At 35.8% G+C, this 16,536-nt stretch overlaps 1 protein-coding gene across 1 annotated transcript; it reads left to right on the top strand.

Moving 5' to 3' along the window:
* Positions 1–5,633: 5,633 nt before the first annotated feature.
* On the top strand, positions 5,634–16,400 carry LOC138308982 (pyrroline-5-carboxylate reductase 2-like). Its single transcript, XM_069250067.1, has 6 exons — positions 5,634–5,849; positions 11,849–11,913; positions 12,546–12,725; positions 13,278–13,490; positions 15,005–15,097; positions 15,534–16,400. Exons 1-6 carry the CDS (start codon positions 5,741–5,743, stop codon positions 15,717–15,719), a joined length of 846 nt encoding a protein of 281 aa, XP_069106168.1. The 5' UTR covers positions 5,634–5,740; the 3' UTR covers positions 15,720–16,400.
* Positions 16,401–16,536: the final 136 nt, after the last annotated feature.

The raw sequence follows: 16,536 nt of genomic DNA on the forward strand, positions 1-16,536 counted from the left end.
TGGATTTTAGCACATGTAAGAAATTTTTTTAACCATTTTCAAACATATTTCAAACATATTCTCAGTAGATTTACTCTCAGGAAGGGCGTTAGAATTGTCCCTATTGCATGAGCGTAAAACGCGACTAAATTTAGGATCTTATCTTTTCTCTTCTTCCTCACTAACATTTATGTATATATCATATGCACTACTGACAAGTAAACAAATCATGAAATTAAAGCTGAGGGCATCTAGCTTTTTGTTGAATGTTAAAAGAAAAATCTGGATTCAAGCACACGTAAGAAAATTTTTTAACCATTTTCTTCGAAAAATGTACCAATTTGGGTAACGTCACGTTAGTATCGAGTAATCACGGTCACTCTTTGTACAATCCGTGGTTGTTGTTCAGCACATGAACTGCCATTTGTAAATACATGTTCCATATTAGTCGTAATTAGCGCCCAGGGCGCTTAAAGGATTGTACAAAGGGGGTGCTTATTAATGAACCAAAGTTGTGGACAAGAAAAGATCAGCCATATTTCTGCACTCATGGTGCATAAATCTGTTACAGTAAACATGCATACATATATATGCCTTTTATCCTTTGAGACGCATTATTTACTAATGTTATATTCTGATTCCCATGTTCAAGACTCACGAGTTCATGTAATATGAGATACAATGCTGGTCAATGTTATGGTTAAATCCAAGGAAAGGGGGCGTTTATTACATAAGTCTTCTCCAGAAAAGGGGAGGGGACAGGGCGCTAATTACTGCGAATATGGTACCTATAATATATGTGTACACTGTGTCACACTCTCGATACATTTCGGACAATACCAGTCCATATTCTCTTCGCTCTGTTCATTGTCATATCTAGCACAAGGCCAACAATACCAAACATCACAACCACAGTTAGAGCAGTCGCATCCTACACTGGCATCCGAGTTGTCTGGAGAAAAATTAGTCTCTGGTAGGGGTTTTTCGCACTCTCCACATTTGTAAGAACCTGTACATGTGGTTGCGTTGTTATAAATTGGCTTCTGTGAATGTGTAAGATCTGTAATTGACTTTGTACTGATATTTTTGATAAGTTTCCAGATAATATTTCAGGTAATATGTGTTTTTGAAAAAAATGTTGAAAGCTGGATAAAGTCTATTTTTCCAAAAATTTTCGTCAAACATAATTGTAATATTAAATAAGTCAAATGTTGTCATTACCACAAAGTTACAATATGCTAGGCCTAAGGTAAGGTTACTAACATTGTTGGGTTGAAGTGAATATTTAAGTTTATGATTAAAATACCATTATTTATTTGTCATTTACTTTAAGAAAATATTCTTCAAAAAGCAATTAATAGCCATATCCACTGATACATACAATGTACAACAATGATGTATTTTTTTCACTTCTCTCTGCATGTTCAACCCTACCTTCTCTTTATGTACGTAAAGGACAGCAAGCTCTATTTACTCCGAGAAAATGACACAACAAGATATTTGCGGAATATGGCTCATCCTCATCTGTGGATGGTGTACGCTACTGATCCAGTTGAAATCAATACTTAGTTATGTAATATACACATACAGAAAGAAATTTAACAAATCATGGAGGGCGTACCGCCACTATTTCATACATGTAGGTGCAGTTTATATATATTCAGGTATATAATATGTATCATACACAGGTTTCGTGTTGTATAACCAAATTTAACAATACATGTACAATTTATATTACAAGCTATTTTGTTTTCAAATGATAGGCATCTAATAAAATGTCATATAAGCACATACTACAAAAAAATCTGTTCAGTAATATCACGCATATTAAACTAATTACTTGTTCTAAAATATGAAATGTTTTAATTCGCTGTATTATTCTTTCTATGTGAATTCTTCAAACTTGATTTAGAAATATATTCAGAATGAGATAGATCTTTCATAGAAAATTGCGATCTGTCCTGCCCTTTAAATACTGGCATCAATAATTCTACACCTAAATTTGATAATTCGTCTGTGATAGTAAAACCTCTGTCTGCCATGAAAGAATCTCCACAATGCAGACCATCCCCAAGCTTTGGATACAAAATTTACTGTAAGGTTAGAGGACATACCAAAAAGAAATTTTACAGTATCATGATGCTTTTAATTTGAATTTTTTTTAGAATATAAATTGGATGCTTTCTGGACCATAAGTTCTGTACAATCAAGTATAATTTTTGAATTAGAAAATGACTTGAAATACTCTGCACTTCCTCAGTAGAACCTTGCATTTCAAACAATAATTTAAATTCAAATTTTATCCACGTAGAAAATAAATTAGATATATAGCCAACACTAACATCAAACCTATCGGACTAATCTTGGTTACAACGTCCTGTCTTCAATTTTACTAAAGTAAGGAAAAACTCATCTTCAAAACATAATTTCCTGGTTGGTCCCTTTTTTGTTCCCTGGTGGTAAACAGTAGCTTCTCCTCTCCAGTATGACATGCTGCCTCCTTTCACTCGTGTCTTAAGATAATTACATAATGCACTAAAAACATGATAGTTTGGAAGACCTATCCATAACTGAAACTTACTGTCATCGTACTAAATATTGTCAATACGAAGGAATTTCCCTTTTAACATCTCCTTTTCTTGTATTAATTCATCAATTTTGTCACAATCATTTGTAGGAACATGGACACTTTTAACAACAAAATCATGGTTAATATACGGGTAAGGAATGTTAGGTATTTGTGCTGCCATCTTAACCGTCAAGGGATCTCAGCTGGGGCCGAACTTACATGCACACTTTTCTTTTCTTTTTGGTATCATCACTTCTGGAACACCAGCAAAAATGATAAAAATATCATCAGTGTAGAAATAATATATCACACAGTTAGTAATTATAATTGTGTTAAAAAATGTCTGCAAAATAGATCTATGGCAAGTTTCTCTTCTAAATAAGTTGTCAGCTTAGTACAGCAACTTCCCATTAAATGCTGGCAATTATTTGTTCAATGTCATACATCAAAAGTATTTTTTCCTTTTTAAACCAATTAAGCATAGTTGTAATAACCAAACTTGTTTTATTTATAAACATATATTCTTCACAGTTAATTTTTAAGATATTTTTAAAAAAAATATATCATGCAAACATGCATAATGTTTTATTAATGTATTTACTGACACGAATTTTTTAATTTTTATTAATAAATTATGCAACTGGTATGGTCATTTAAAAAAAATCTAACATATATATAAATATAATTAGCAAATTCTGATACATTCATATAATTTTTGTCTTTACAAAGTTGATTTATTATATACAATGTACATGCAATTGATGAAAATCTTCAAACTATTTTTCTTACACTCCATTGGTTATTTACCAGTTCAATTATCATTAGTTCTATAATTTTAATTGCACATTTTTGTATATGTATCAATAACTAAACTAAATCTTTCATGTTACATTCTAAAATTTGTCATAATATACATCTTACTGATTTTTCTTCAAAACAGGACACCTTCTTAATTAAGTAAACATATTGTCATGTAGTTTTGTAAACAAAATACAATTAGATATTCAAACTATTTACAAAATCTGGTGAGGGCTGGTATATGTACACGTAGCTACTATTACTACAAAATGTATAATTCTATATCTATATCTTAGGATATAGGTTTTACAATGTATAGACATTTTGTTCATTCTTTACTTCACTTGATCTGTTGGGTAATAAAGGCATTAAATTGAATTATTGGTCTAGTACCTATATACCCAAGTCTGGATGTTAGTTACAGGTAAAATAATATTCATGACCTGAGGGCAAAATTAATGTCAGTTTGGCGAAATAGTATCTTGACACATTACTGCCCATGGGGTCTTCTCCGAACACCACCTCCGGGTATAGGGTGGGGTGTTTTCATAAGGGCTAAGCCAAAGGTGTGTTGATAGCCGTTGATAGGGAGTTATAGTCTGTCTCAAAATGGTTCTCGTTGCAAGATCACAGGTAAATCTCGGGTAAATCAACTCACCTGGTAGGTGATCAGCAAATCAGTAACTGTTAATTATTGTCAAGCTGCTGCAGAATACATTTTTGTGCTATTTTATGATAAGATATAATGGGATACATGTATAAGAGTCACAAAGTTTGGGCGGGAAAATAGACTTGTTTTGATAATTTGACCTAACTGTAACCTTGAATGATAAGTCAAGGTCGATGAAAATCATAAATTTGGTAGACATCTGTCCATGCTGTGTCTATGTAGAAGTTTAGTATTAAAGGCGCTGAAACCTTGTACATTTTTGGCGGGAAAACGACAAAATCACCATTTTTCAAAGGGCTTTATCTCCGCCATATTGGATCTGATGACTTTGACACTTGTCATTATATCAGGGTTTTAGTGGTCAAACCTGACTGGACGTAAAGCGCTACTACTGAGTTACCTGCATCCCCAATACTCCAGTGGTCACTATCACTGACGTTATATCCATCCCTTACAATACTGTAAGAAATCTTTGTATTATTATGTAATTGTAATACACGTATTCTTATTCGTCATATTATTGTTACATAATACCCCTCCCACCTTTTGGTTTTATTTTTGTTTTTGTAGAAGTTAAATCAAATTGGTTTATGTCTTGGCCCGAAGGAAAGCGAACAAAAAAAAAAAACCCAAAAAAACCAAACAAATCTTGATTTACTACTTTCAATTTTATAATAATATATGCGATAATAATAATATATGCGAAGACTATATATTTTTCTGCATTATAAAGATGTGCGAACATTATTGATAAAGAACTTATCAAGGTAATTTCTTATGGTAAAACTTGTCATTTATATTGATAAAAAGCTTTGATATGGAGCTAGGCCACCCTGTATGACAAAACATATCATTTATATTGATAAAAAGCTTTGGTATGGAGCTAGGCCACCCTGTATGACAAAACATATCATTTATATTGATAAAAAGCTTTGATATGGAGCTAGGCCACCCTGTATGACAAAACATATCATTTATATTGATAAAAAGCTTTGATATGGAGCTAGGCCACCCTATATGACAAAACATGTCATACAGGGTGTGTTTACGGAGGGTTCATTTAAATAAGTACACAAAACATCGGGCCATTTATTTCTATATCAAGATATTTTTAGTTTATTAATATATTGTACCAATACTATACATGCTTTGTATTAATTCAATTCTCACACCATTGCCAAATTGTAAAGCTTATAGAGCTTCAAGTTATAAACTCATGAACACAAAGGCTTAAGGACTGCAGTACTTACAGTACTTTGATTTTATATTGTTACGGTCGCCTTCTAGCTTCGCACTAGGGGTAATTCTAGCCCTTTAGCTCAGTCGGTAGAGCGGCGGACCAGTAAGTCCGGGGTCGCGGGTTCGAGCCCGGCTGGCGCCACACTACTCTCTCCCTGTTACAATATATATACATCAAAGACCAAAATATCTGTTGTCTTCAGTTTTGCAATGACATAGTCCTGGAGTGGTAGAACAATTATAGTAACCCCTGTAGTATCGAGTAATCACGACCACTCTATTTCCATTTTGTAACCGAGAAAGGTTTTAAGTGCTTTTCAATGCTGATTCCTGTGCATTCACACGTACAGTAAGTGTTGATCACAGTTTGTAATCGAACGCGCCCAGTGTAAGGTCGGAGGTCACTGACATTTGCCGGTGTGCACGGAGCGTATGCGTGTTTACGGAGGGTTCATTTAAATAAGTACACAAAACATCGAAGTCACATGGCTACTCCGACGGTGAAGAGGAAACATGTACCAGAGGATATGACGGTAGGATTTATAGGAGCGGGCCGAATGGCCCAGGCCATGGCCAAAGGCTTTATTTCCACAGGTGAGTCGTCGGAATCACTCTAATGTTTGTAAGACACGTGTGCACTCAAGTGTTTAAAGTGTGTAATAATAGAACCAATATTCGGAATTTATTTACGGGTTGGTTACCCCTAAACTGGCCCCATAGGTTAGACCCGATGATGCAACGTTCCGTAATATGTCTAAGCTAGGTCCAATATAGTTATCCTACTGATCGATTTTCCCTGTAATTACATGGACAAACATTACAGATATTTGGTCTTGAAAATTTATGTAGATAAAAATGACATTATTCGTTGCTGCATTAATTACATATGCCACTAATTAGCATTTAATGTTAATCGGTGATGCAATCGCTAGGATTTTGGCTATGGAGGGAGAAGAAATAAATGGTTATAGTGTTTTACCTATAATTGAAATATACAAATGTATGCATAATTTTACAGATCGCTACAACAAGTGCGCGTTTTAATTAAAACAGTGAATTGTTGATTAATTTTACCCAGGGGCGTATAGGAAGCGGGGGGACAGGGGGGCAATTGCCCCCCCCCTTTCCCCAGGACGGGGGGCAAACATGTCTCCCCCCCCCCATTTTCGCCGACTGAAATTTTCTAAAAATGCTTATTTGAAAGAAAAAAGGGTCCTACTGCACATTGTTCGTACTTCATTCTAGAAAATGTTCCGCTGCGCGGCGCATTTCCTAAAACTTTCAAGCACATAATGTCAAACCTTAAATAGTAAAATTTCAATACAAACGAACTAGACTAAAAAGGTCCATCAAGGGGTTCTATGTACTATTTAAAAAAATATCTCTTAATTTATAAAAGATCGATTTGTTTATATGTCTTAGCGGGACAATTAATTCATTTTTTTATGTTACACAACAATGTGCCGATGGTGTGGCCGGTATATTCATCGAAAAATCGAAAAATCACCATGTTAAGAACGCTTTATAATCATAAAAATACATCGTAAAACTCATCTCAACCATCCTAAATCGTAATTTTTTTTCCCGGGGGAGACCCCCGGACCCCCCTAACACCAAATTCTTGCGCCTTTGGGCGCTCGCAAATTCATCAAAACGCATCGTAAAACTCATCTAAGCCATTCTAAATCGTAATTTTCCCGGGAGAGACCCCCGGACCCCCCCAACACCAAAATCTCGCGCTTTCGGGCGCTCGCAAACTCATCAAAATACATTGTAAAATTCATCTCAGTCATTATAAATATATTACAATATTTTTCCCAGGGATCACCCTCAGACCCCTAAAACACCAAAATCTCGCGCCTTCGGCGCTCAGACGCTAATTTGGCCAAATTGCGTACTCGTTAATTTCCTTTTAGCGACCCCACTATCTATAAATGTGTACAGGGATTAAATTTAATGATATATGAAAAATGTACATACAGCATATATGGTTGGGAGCCCCCCCCCCCCCCCCCCCCCCCCCATTACGTTTCATCTTCCTACGCCACTGTTACCCATGGCCATTTTGAAGTCGTGTTAGGGTTGAAAATTTACAATGTATCATCGAGTGAAAACGTAAGCAGATATCATTTCTGCTTAATTCGTGCTAATGTATACGGTATGCATGTGTCATTTTGGAGAGAGTCCTTCAGTGTATTTTTTTTTTCTTTTTTTTTTCAGAAAATCTTCACTATGTTTTAGGAATTTTCTTTCTTTCTTATAACCGGTGCATTTTGGTCCCTTTTTTTGAAGTGATTGAGATTATAAATTTCTTTCATCTCAATATCAAAATAATTTAAAACTAAAAACAGCCACAGGCTTTAGACTTGTATGAATCACTTCTGAAAATAATTAAATAAATATAGTGTCTGTCAGACAATAGATATGTAGATAAATCACACGAATAAATATTTGAATAAGTAAATATAAAAAAAAATATAAGAAAATTAAATCACAAATTATTTTGATTATCAAAAACAGGTATACAAATTACATAACACACGCATTTCGTTTACTATTTGATATGATCTATTACTCCAATCTTGCATATATATATGATAATTTATATTTCAAAATAAAATTATTTATGCACTTGCACTTGAAAAAGATTTTTTGGGATAAAAAACGTACAACACTAGCAATAGGTTCAGAAATCAGTATGCTTTTGATATCGTTGTTATTGCTATTAAATATGAAATATTATGCGTCTCACCAGCTTGTATCGAAAATGAAATCTTATATAGTCCATACTACAACTGTTATCACGTCAATCATACATCATTATATTAATGAACAGAATTTGATATCTTAATATCCGTACCAGATCACACATGCTGTAACTGAGATCTGATATTTTATCAAAACAGCTGTGCTCTGACATGCAAGTAGAAATATTTACATGAAAGACATATATCGAGCAATTTTTGTTAACTTCAGTTATAAAATAACAAAAGATCAAATACAGTCATTCAAAGGCCTGTTGCTAGGTAACCGTTATCAATACTCTATATCAGCATTAGTGTTTTATTTATAATGAATCCGGTTAATCGATGGTGATGCAATCAACAAGATAGGCGGCTACCCAGCATTAGGTTTTTTTCGAATAATGAATTCGGTTAATCGATGGTGATGCAATCAAAAAGTTAGGCGGCTACCCAGCATTAGTTTTTTTTCGAATAATGAATTCGGTTATTCGATAGTGATGCAATCAACAAGTTAGGCGGCTACCCTAGTTACGTTTTCCATATATATGTAACAGCTATACATATTGATGGTAGGCATCGATTCTTCCTCTAATTGTTCCCCAATTCGGTGAGGTAAAGAAAAACAAGTAAATGGGTGTCCTAGGTACCATGATTTAAATACGCTTTTTTTTCAATTCTACTGTCGAAAAAGAATTAGTCATAATAGGTAATTTAAATTCCTTGCATGGCAGAAAATTCTAAATTCCAGCTAACCTGCAGTGAGACAACAATAATACATATATTCTCTTTCCCATTCGTACACCATTTTTGTTGTAATCAATTTCGTCAAAATCCCTCGCGTATGAGGCTGTGTATTAGAGGCGAAGACTTGATGATGCAATCTTACTGTCTAGATGAATCTGACCCAGGTCTCGCCACGTGTACTGACTTTTTTTACCCTTTAATGAGCCTGTCTTCTGTTACTGGAGAACCAAAATTCAAAACAGAAACACCTAGCATATGTACTGTTATAGCCATTGTTCATGACAGTGTTCATTCTAAAAATTACCGGAATGATAGATCGTGGTTACTGCGCCGAGACCTTAAACTGTTGGTTAAAAGAGCTGTTTTCCGAGGCCGGATATGTCAAACCATAATTATTGTGGCGTTCGTCAATTACGAATAACTAGTCACGAGTCCGAATCACCGATGTTTATGACGTCAACATTAGGCGTCTGAAAAAATATCCTCCTCGGTTAATAGTTTCTGAGGATTTGTATATTTGTAACGATTTCCATTAATAATTTCTTGAAAAAACAGTCGAAAATATGTTATTTACATTTATATAGAGAGTCGAGAAACAATGATTAACATCTTTGATATAATTGTGTGCAGACCCATATGGGTCACGGTAAATTTAATTTAATTGTGTGACTGGTACTCTAGATCTGCTTGGATTTCATTCGGTGAAGATAACCTTTGTGTTCAAAGTTAAGTATGCTAACCTACACACACGGCAGACGGATATTGTCTAAAGGTTATCGACCGGGATTTATATATCCTATTAAGTAATATACCATCAATGGCCTACGTCTCACTTTCCCGAGATGATTCAGATTCTCTGTGTCATTCGTCTGTCTTAGCACATACATATATGTGTATATACGTTCATTAGTGATTATTGACCGATTAAAATTTTCTGTTTATCACAATAGTCATTAACGTGATTCACGTTAGCCGATCGCGAGTGGTTAATAATGGCCGTTGTCACAGGGATCTGAGAATTACTTACTATATATATATTTATGGACCCACCAAAGTGCCCTAAGACCTTTTGAGATGTTATGGGTTTAGATCAAAAATCGGTAAAAATCCTTCTCTACATAGTACTGTATACGTAAACCCCTAAAACGTCTAAAAATTGATTAGGGCACTCTGGTTGGTCCATAATTATAATAACAGTAACTAATTCTCAGATCCCTGCGTCAGTTGCCAGATCTACGTGTACACTATATATGTAGTTGTTACTTTTTGCGGGTGTTATATTTCGCGATTTACTGTGGAACTGACTCGCGGGGTTTATTTTCGCGAATCATCTTTGTTGTCTTTAAAATTTTTAAATGATAGGCTAAAATTTAAATGATAGGCTAAAATTCAAATGATAGGCTATAATATGTAAAACAATGTTTCCACCTGTAGTATCCGTTTTTATGAAGACGTGCCTGAAATGCGGTTTTGTAGCCGTTAAATCTATATCGGGTAGACGTTTTGTCTCGGAGAGCTTTCCACCATTTTGTACGTGTACAGTACTATGTTACTCTGTAGAATACGAATTTTACTATTTTTATATAGACCCGTAAAACGTCTAAAATGGAATGTTCTATCTTCCTCCATTCGATGTATCCTAATGGAATGTTCTATCTTTCCTCATTCTAGGTATCCTAATGGAATGTTCTATCTTTCCTCATTCTAGGTATCCTAATGGAATGTTCTATCTTTCCTCATTCTAGGTATCCTAATGGAATGTTCTATCTTCCCTCATTCTAGGTATCCTAATGGAATGTTCTATCTTCCCTCATTCTAGGTATCCTAATGGAATGTTCTCTTTTCTCTCATTCTAGGTATCCTAATGGAATGTTCTATCTTCCCTCATTCTAGGTATCCTAATGGAATGTTCTATCTTCCCTCATTCTAGGATCCTAATGGAATGTTCTATCTTCCCTCATTCTAGGTATCCTAATGGAATGTTCTATCTTCCCTCATTCTAGGTATCCTAATGGAATGTTCTATCTTCCCTCATTCTAGGTATCCTAATGGAATGTTCTATCTTTCCTCATTCTAGGTATCCTAATGGAATGTTCTATCTTCCCTCATTCTAGGTATCCTAATGGAATGTTCTATCTTCCTTCATTCTAGGATCCTAATGGAATGTTCTATCTTCCCTCATTCTAGGTATCCTAATGGAATGTTCTATCTTCCCTCATTCTAGGTATCCTAATGGAATGTTCTATCTTCCCTCATTCTAGGTATCCTAATGGAATGTTCTATCTTTCCCCATTCTAGGATCCTAATGGAATGTTCTATCTTCCTCCATTCTAGGATCCTAATGGAATGTTCTATCTTCCTCCATTCTAGGATCCTAATGGAATGTTCTATCTTTCCTCATTCTAGGTATCCTAATGGAATGTTCTATCTTTCCCCATTCTAGGATCCTAATGGAATGTTCTATCTTTCCTCATTCTAGGATCCTAATGGAATGTTCTATCTTTCCTCATTCTAGGTATCCTAATGGAATGTTCTATCTTTCCCCATTCTAGGATCCTAATGGAATGTTCTATCTTTCCCCATTCTAGGTATCCTAATGGAATGTTCTATCTTTCCCCATTCTAGGATCCTAATGGAATGTTCTATCTTTCCTCATTCTAGGTATCCTAATGGAATGTTCTATCTTTCCTCATTCTAGGTATCCTAATGGAATGTTCTATCTTTCCCCATTCTAGGATCCTAATGGAATGTTCTATCTTTCCCCATTCTAGGATCCTAATGGAATGTTCTATCTTTCCTCATTCTAGGTATCCTAATGGAATGTTCTATCTTCCCTCATTCTAGGTATCCTAATGGAATGTTCTATCTTTCCCCATTCGAGGTATCCTTATGGAATGTTCTCTTTTCTCTCATTCTAGGATCCTAATGGAATGTTCTATCTTTCCTCATTCTAGGTATCCTAATGAAATAGTTTATATCGTTCCCATTATAAGAAGCCTAATGGAATGTTCTATTTCCCCCATTTTAGGTATCCTTATGGAACGTTCTTCTATCTTCCCCCATTCTAGGCATACTAATGGAATGTTCTATCTTCCCTCATTCTAGGTATCCTAAAGGCGTCTAATATCGTGGCCAGTGATCCCGACCCTAGGTGTCTAGAGTCTATACAGGTATGTATCACAGGAACCTGACACAACATAAAATTCAAGGTCACAGGGGCTCGACAGAACCTCAGATCATATCATCGTTTGAAGCTTGACTTTACATAACTTGTACTTAACGGGCTTGACGGTAAACCAGAGCTGCGGTTACCTTATTCTTAAGGTCAAGGTCATCACTTCCACCTGTTCGTCCTCTCTACGTCAGAACCTTCGGACAGCTTTACCATCATTAACACCTTGCCAGGAACATTTGTCCTTCCTTGATGGCGCTAACCTTTGTCTGAATAGGTCTATACCTTAATGAGCTTGTTAACATTGCTTCATTTGCAGTTCGCTCAATAGCGTCATGGTGCCAAGGTTTTCCTGTGAAAATCGTGAAATAATCTGGCTATGTACCAATCTTTAAGTTGTGTTACATGTTCTAGTCACAACATCTTCCTCAAGCGCTAATACTATCTCTTATACTGGTTATTTTATATATCAAAATCTTAGCAATCTGCATTAAACTAAATTTAGCAAAATTTACACTGTATTCGCCATGATTAAATAATGTTTTTAGTTTGATCAATTTCGTCACCACTTCTTAAAACGATCGTTTTTTCTCTATTACAACACTAATGGCCTTGAACTTTGTATTGTAGAGTATGGGCGTCAATATCACGAACGACAATCTCAAGGTCGTTGCTGATAGTCAACTGGTGGTTTTAGCGGTAAAACCCAACGTCATTACTCCCGTTCTAAAACAGGTATCGTCGTCATTTTCCCGCGATAAACTGATGGTTTCCATAGCAGCCGGGATCACCCTGTCTACATTAGAAGAGGTGAGGACTTCGTTTAACCACAGGGCCATGTATAGTTTCTATATGAAAAAATAGCCAGAAATACATATAAAATAACACGTGTGGGGTGGGGTATACTGGAATCAGGATGTCCGTCTGTCTGTCGGCGAACTCCTCCTAAACTACTTTTTGATAAAAAGGGGAGCTCAGCTGATTAAACTAGAGTATAGTTATTACTAAATTTGTGCAGTAGCGGTATTAGTTGTCCATTCTGGCGACGGTTCTAGTTACTTATGTCTACATCAATGTTACTTAAAAACTATTTTTATACAAGTATTATTGTAGTAGGACTGAATTGTATGATATTTTAAATAGTTCTTTCCTGCAATAATTTTCCTTGGAAATCGAGGGAAGAGGGAATATTTAGGGTTTGAACTAAATCGGACCAATAGAAATAAGAACATAGGTATTAGGGAGCACATCCAATTGACAATTTCGCGCTAATTTCACTAATTTCTTTTTCTGCGTTGACCTCACTCATCAATAAATCAAAAATATAGCTTTCTTAAGAGACACTATTGTTGTACTTAACAGAATCTACAACCATCTTCACGTGTTGTTCGCGTGATGCCCAACACTCCCGCCTTGGTACAGGCCGGGGCGTCAGTCCTCGCCCCGGGGTCGGGCGCTCTGTCGGGGGATCCCGAGCTGGTATCTGAGCTGTTGAGCTGTATAGGTATCTGTGAGTCTAGTACAGAGGGACTTCTGGACGCCGTGACCGGACTCAGCGGGAGCGGACCAGCCTACGTATGTACAGTATTAGGTTTCAGAACTTTTAATCCCCCGCTTTCTCGCGACTGTCGATGGACCTTATTTAGCGGAGTAATGACCCTTTGATTTACTAAAAACGTCCTTTTCTGCAATTTCCTTGCAATAAGTGTAACAAATGAAAACCGATTTTCTTCAAACTAAGTAACAAGGTTAAATGCCTTAAGGACTCAGCTAAGTTCGATCTCGACTTTCAGTGGACCTTATTTAGCGGAGTTATGGCCCTTTGTTTAAATAAATAGTCACTTTCTGCCACTTCCTACAATAACTGTAATAAATATCAACCGATTTTCTTCTAACTTGGTAACAAGGTTGAATGATTTAAGTGCATGGCCAGGTTCGATCAACTCTTTCAGCGAACGTTATTTATCAGAGTTATGGCCATTTAATTTACTACAAATGTCATTTTTCTGCAGTTTCTGTGTAATAACTAACAAATGTTAGAACTAATATTGTTAAAACTTGGTAACAAAGTTAAATGCCTTAAGGGCTTAGCCAAGTTCGATCGCCACTTTTGGCAGATCTAGATTAGCAGAGTTATGGCCCTTTGATTTAATAAAAAAAAATCATTCTCTGCCATTTCCCTGCAATAACTCTAATAAGTATTAACCGATTTTCTTCAAACTTGATAACAAGGTCAAATGCCTTAAGGGCTTGGCCAACTTTCAATGCCACTTTTGGCCGACATTATGTAGTGGAGTTATGGCCCTTTGATGTAATAAAACGTCATTTTCTGCCATTCCATGAGCAATAATTGAGAATGTTTCGAAGTTGTTATAGCAACACAGAGAATGTTTCGAAGTTGTTATAGCAACACAGAGAATGTTTCTAAGTTGTTATAGCAACACAGAGAATGTTTCTAAGTTGTTATAGCAACACAGAGAATGTTTCTAAGTTGTTATAGCAACACAGAGAGAATGTTTAGCAACACAGAGAATGTTCTAGTGTTATATGCAACACAGAGAAGTTTCAGAAGTTGTTATAGCAACACAGAGAAGTTTCAAGTTGTAATAGCAACACAGAGAATGTTTCTAAGTTGTTATAGCAACACAGAGAATGTTTCTAAGTTGTTATAGCAACACAGAGAATGTTTCTAAGTTGTTATAGCAACACAGAGAATGTTTCTAAGTTGTTATAGCAACACAGAGAATGTTTCTAAGTTGTTATAGCAACACAGAGAATGTTTCGAAGCTGTTATAGCAGCACAGAGAATGTTTCTAAGTTGTTATAGTTCTATGCCTAATTCGTTTGCCTTTTGGACAAAGAAATTAATGAAAGTGTTGAGCTGTTGGCAATACAGTAGTACTATTTGTGGAAAAGATTGGAAACCGAAACAGAATATTATATAGTCTACTTGTTGTAAACTTGACTAACATTGATATGAACAACCGTCCCCAATGATACGTATATTCCTTCTAGCAATACTGCAGTACTATTTGTGAAAAAGATTTGGAACATGATCTGTAAAGCATCCCGTCTTTTTTGTTTTGTAGGCATTCGTTGCTATAGAGGCGCTGGCCGATGGTGGAGTAAAGATGGGACTCCCGAGGGATCTGGCGGTGAAGCTGGCTGCCCAGACACTTCTAGTAGGGATCAATAAATCTCTATTTTGTGTTAAAACTTCTCAGCGAAAACAGAAAAATTTGGATTAACTTGTAATATTAACTAACATTCAACAGAAACTTTTAAGCTGGTGTTCTACCCAGGTATAATCTACATTCTTGTTCGTTGGTCATACTGTCAGGTGTATTTATTAATATCTTGAACCTCAACACTTAAAAATGTTAGTATATACCAATTCTAAAATCTTTGTTGGAAATGGTCTTCCTGTAAATGAACATAATTGCATTCTGGTTCGTTGACCGTATTTTCTGATGCAAGAATGCAGTTAACATCAACATTTACAACATTCGGGTTATTTCAATTGTAAACTCTTCTAAATGAAAAATGTGTTCCCTGTAAATGTTTGTATTGTCTTTGAATACAAAATGTCACAACTGACCGTCACATTGTGTTTTACAGGGTGCAGCAAAGATGGTTCTGGAGACGGGTAAAAACCCTGGACACCTGAAGGATGAAGTGTGTTCACCAGGTGGTACGACTATTGCCGCCGTACATAAACTGGAGAAGGGTGGATTCCGTGGGGTATTGATAGACGCAGTGGAAGCTGCTACACTCAAGGCAGCAGAATTAGGGGCGAAAAAGTGAATGTTCGAAGTGAATTATCCGACTAATTCAAAAATTGAATTACTCGACGAATTTTAATGTAATTCTTAGGCGAGTTAATTCAATAAGATAAGGTGATGGATATACATGTACATAAACAGTGTGTAATGTCGGTATCCAAGAAAAGTTGTTCGGTAACCAAGGCACTGCCGATAACCAAATTGTCCGTTAACCAAGGTGACAAAGGAAATTTCCAGTAACCAAGGAAGTGGCCAGTAACCAAGAGTTGTCCGATTGATAAAGACTAGTCTTCATTAGTTACTACGATGTAGTTTGTGTGGTGTCAAACATGTTCGATACCTTTGACAGTTCCTCGAGAGATTGTGTTATAACTGCTGGAGAAAACATATTACAGAGTTATCTCCCGTGTCGGAAGGTATTGGTTGTGATGTTATTAGGCTGATTGTATGACGTTACGCCTGCAAACACATGACGTTATAATCAATACCTACCCTCACGGGCAGATAACTCTTATAATCAAAGCAGAGGCGGAATATCTCGTTAGAATTTTACTGTATTAATCGGACAGCATTTAAGAAATCCAGGGTAATTAAATTGCCTACGGTACAAGGGAAGAATGAAAGAATGAGAGGTAGTTTATAATAATATATATTATGTATGTATGTGTATAATACTTTGATGTATTAAAACTCAACATTGACATTATTGTATTTCGTGTTGTTTTTATGATCTATGAAGTGTGAAGCAGTATTTAGTTTTCGGTGCGCCATTGCTCCCGTCGTGATTTCATAATCGATACATTTTATATTCCAGAGGTTACTATCACTGTTGTTATATC

The sequence above is a fragment of the Argopecten irradians genome, chromosome 15 (genome assembly GCF_041381155.1).
Source record: "Argopecten irradians isolate NY chromosome 15, Ai_NY, whole genome shotgun sequence".
Classification (NCBI taxonomy): domain Eukaryota; kingdom Metazoa; phylum Mollusca; class Bivalvia; order Pectinida; family Pectinidae; genus Argopecten; species Argopecten irradians.

Coding starts and splice junctions, on each gene's coding strand:
- LOC138308982 (XM_069250067.1), top strand. CDS start 5,741: ATGGCTACTCCGACGGTGAAGAGGAAACATGTACCAGAGGATATGACG. Junction 12,726..13,277: donor CCCTGTCTACATTAGAAGAG/GTGAGGACTTCG, acceptor TGTACTTAACAG/AATCTACAACCATCTTCACG. Junction 13,491..15,004: donor GCGGGAGCGGACCAGCCTAC/GTATGTACAGTA, acceptor TTTGTTTTGTAG/GCATTCGTTGCTATAGAGGC.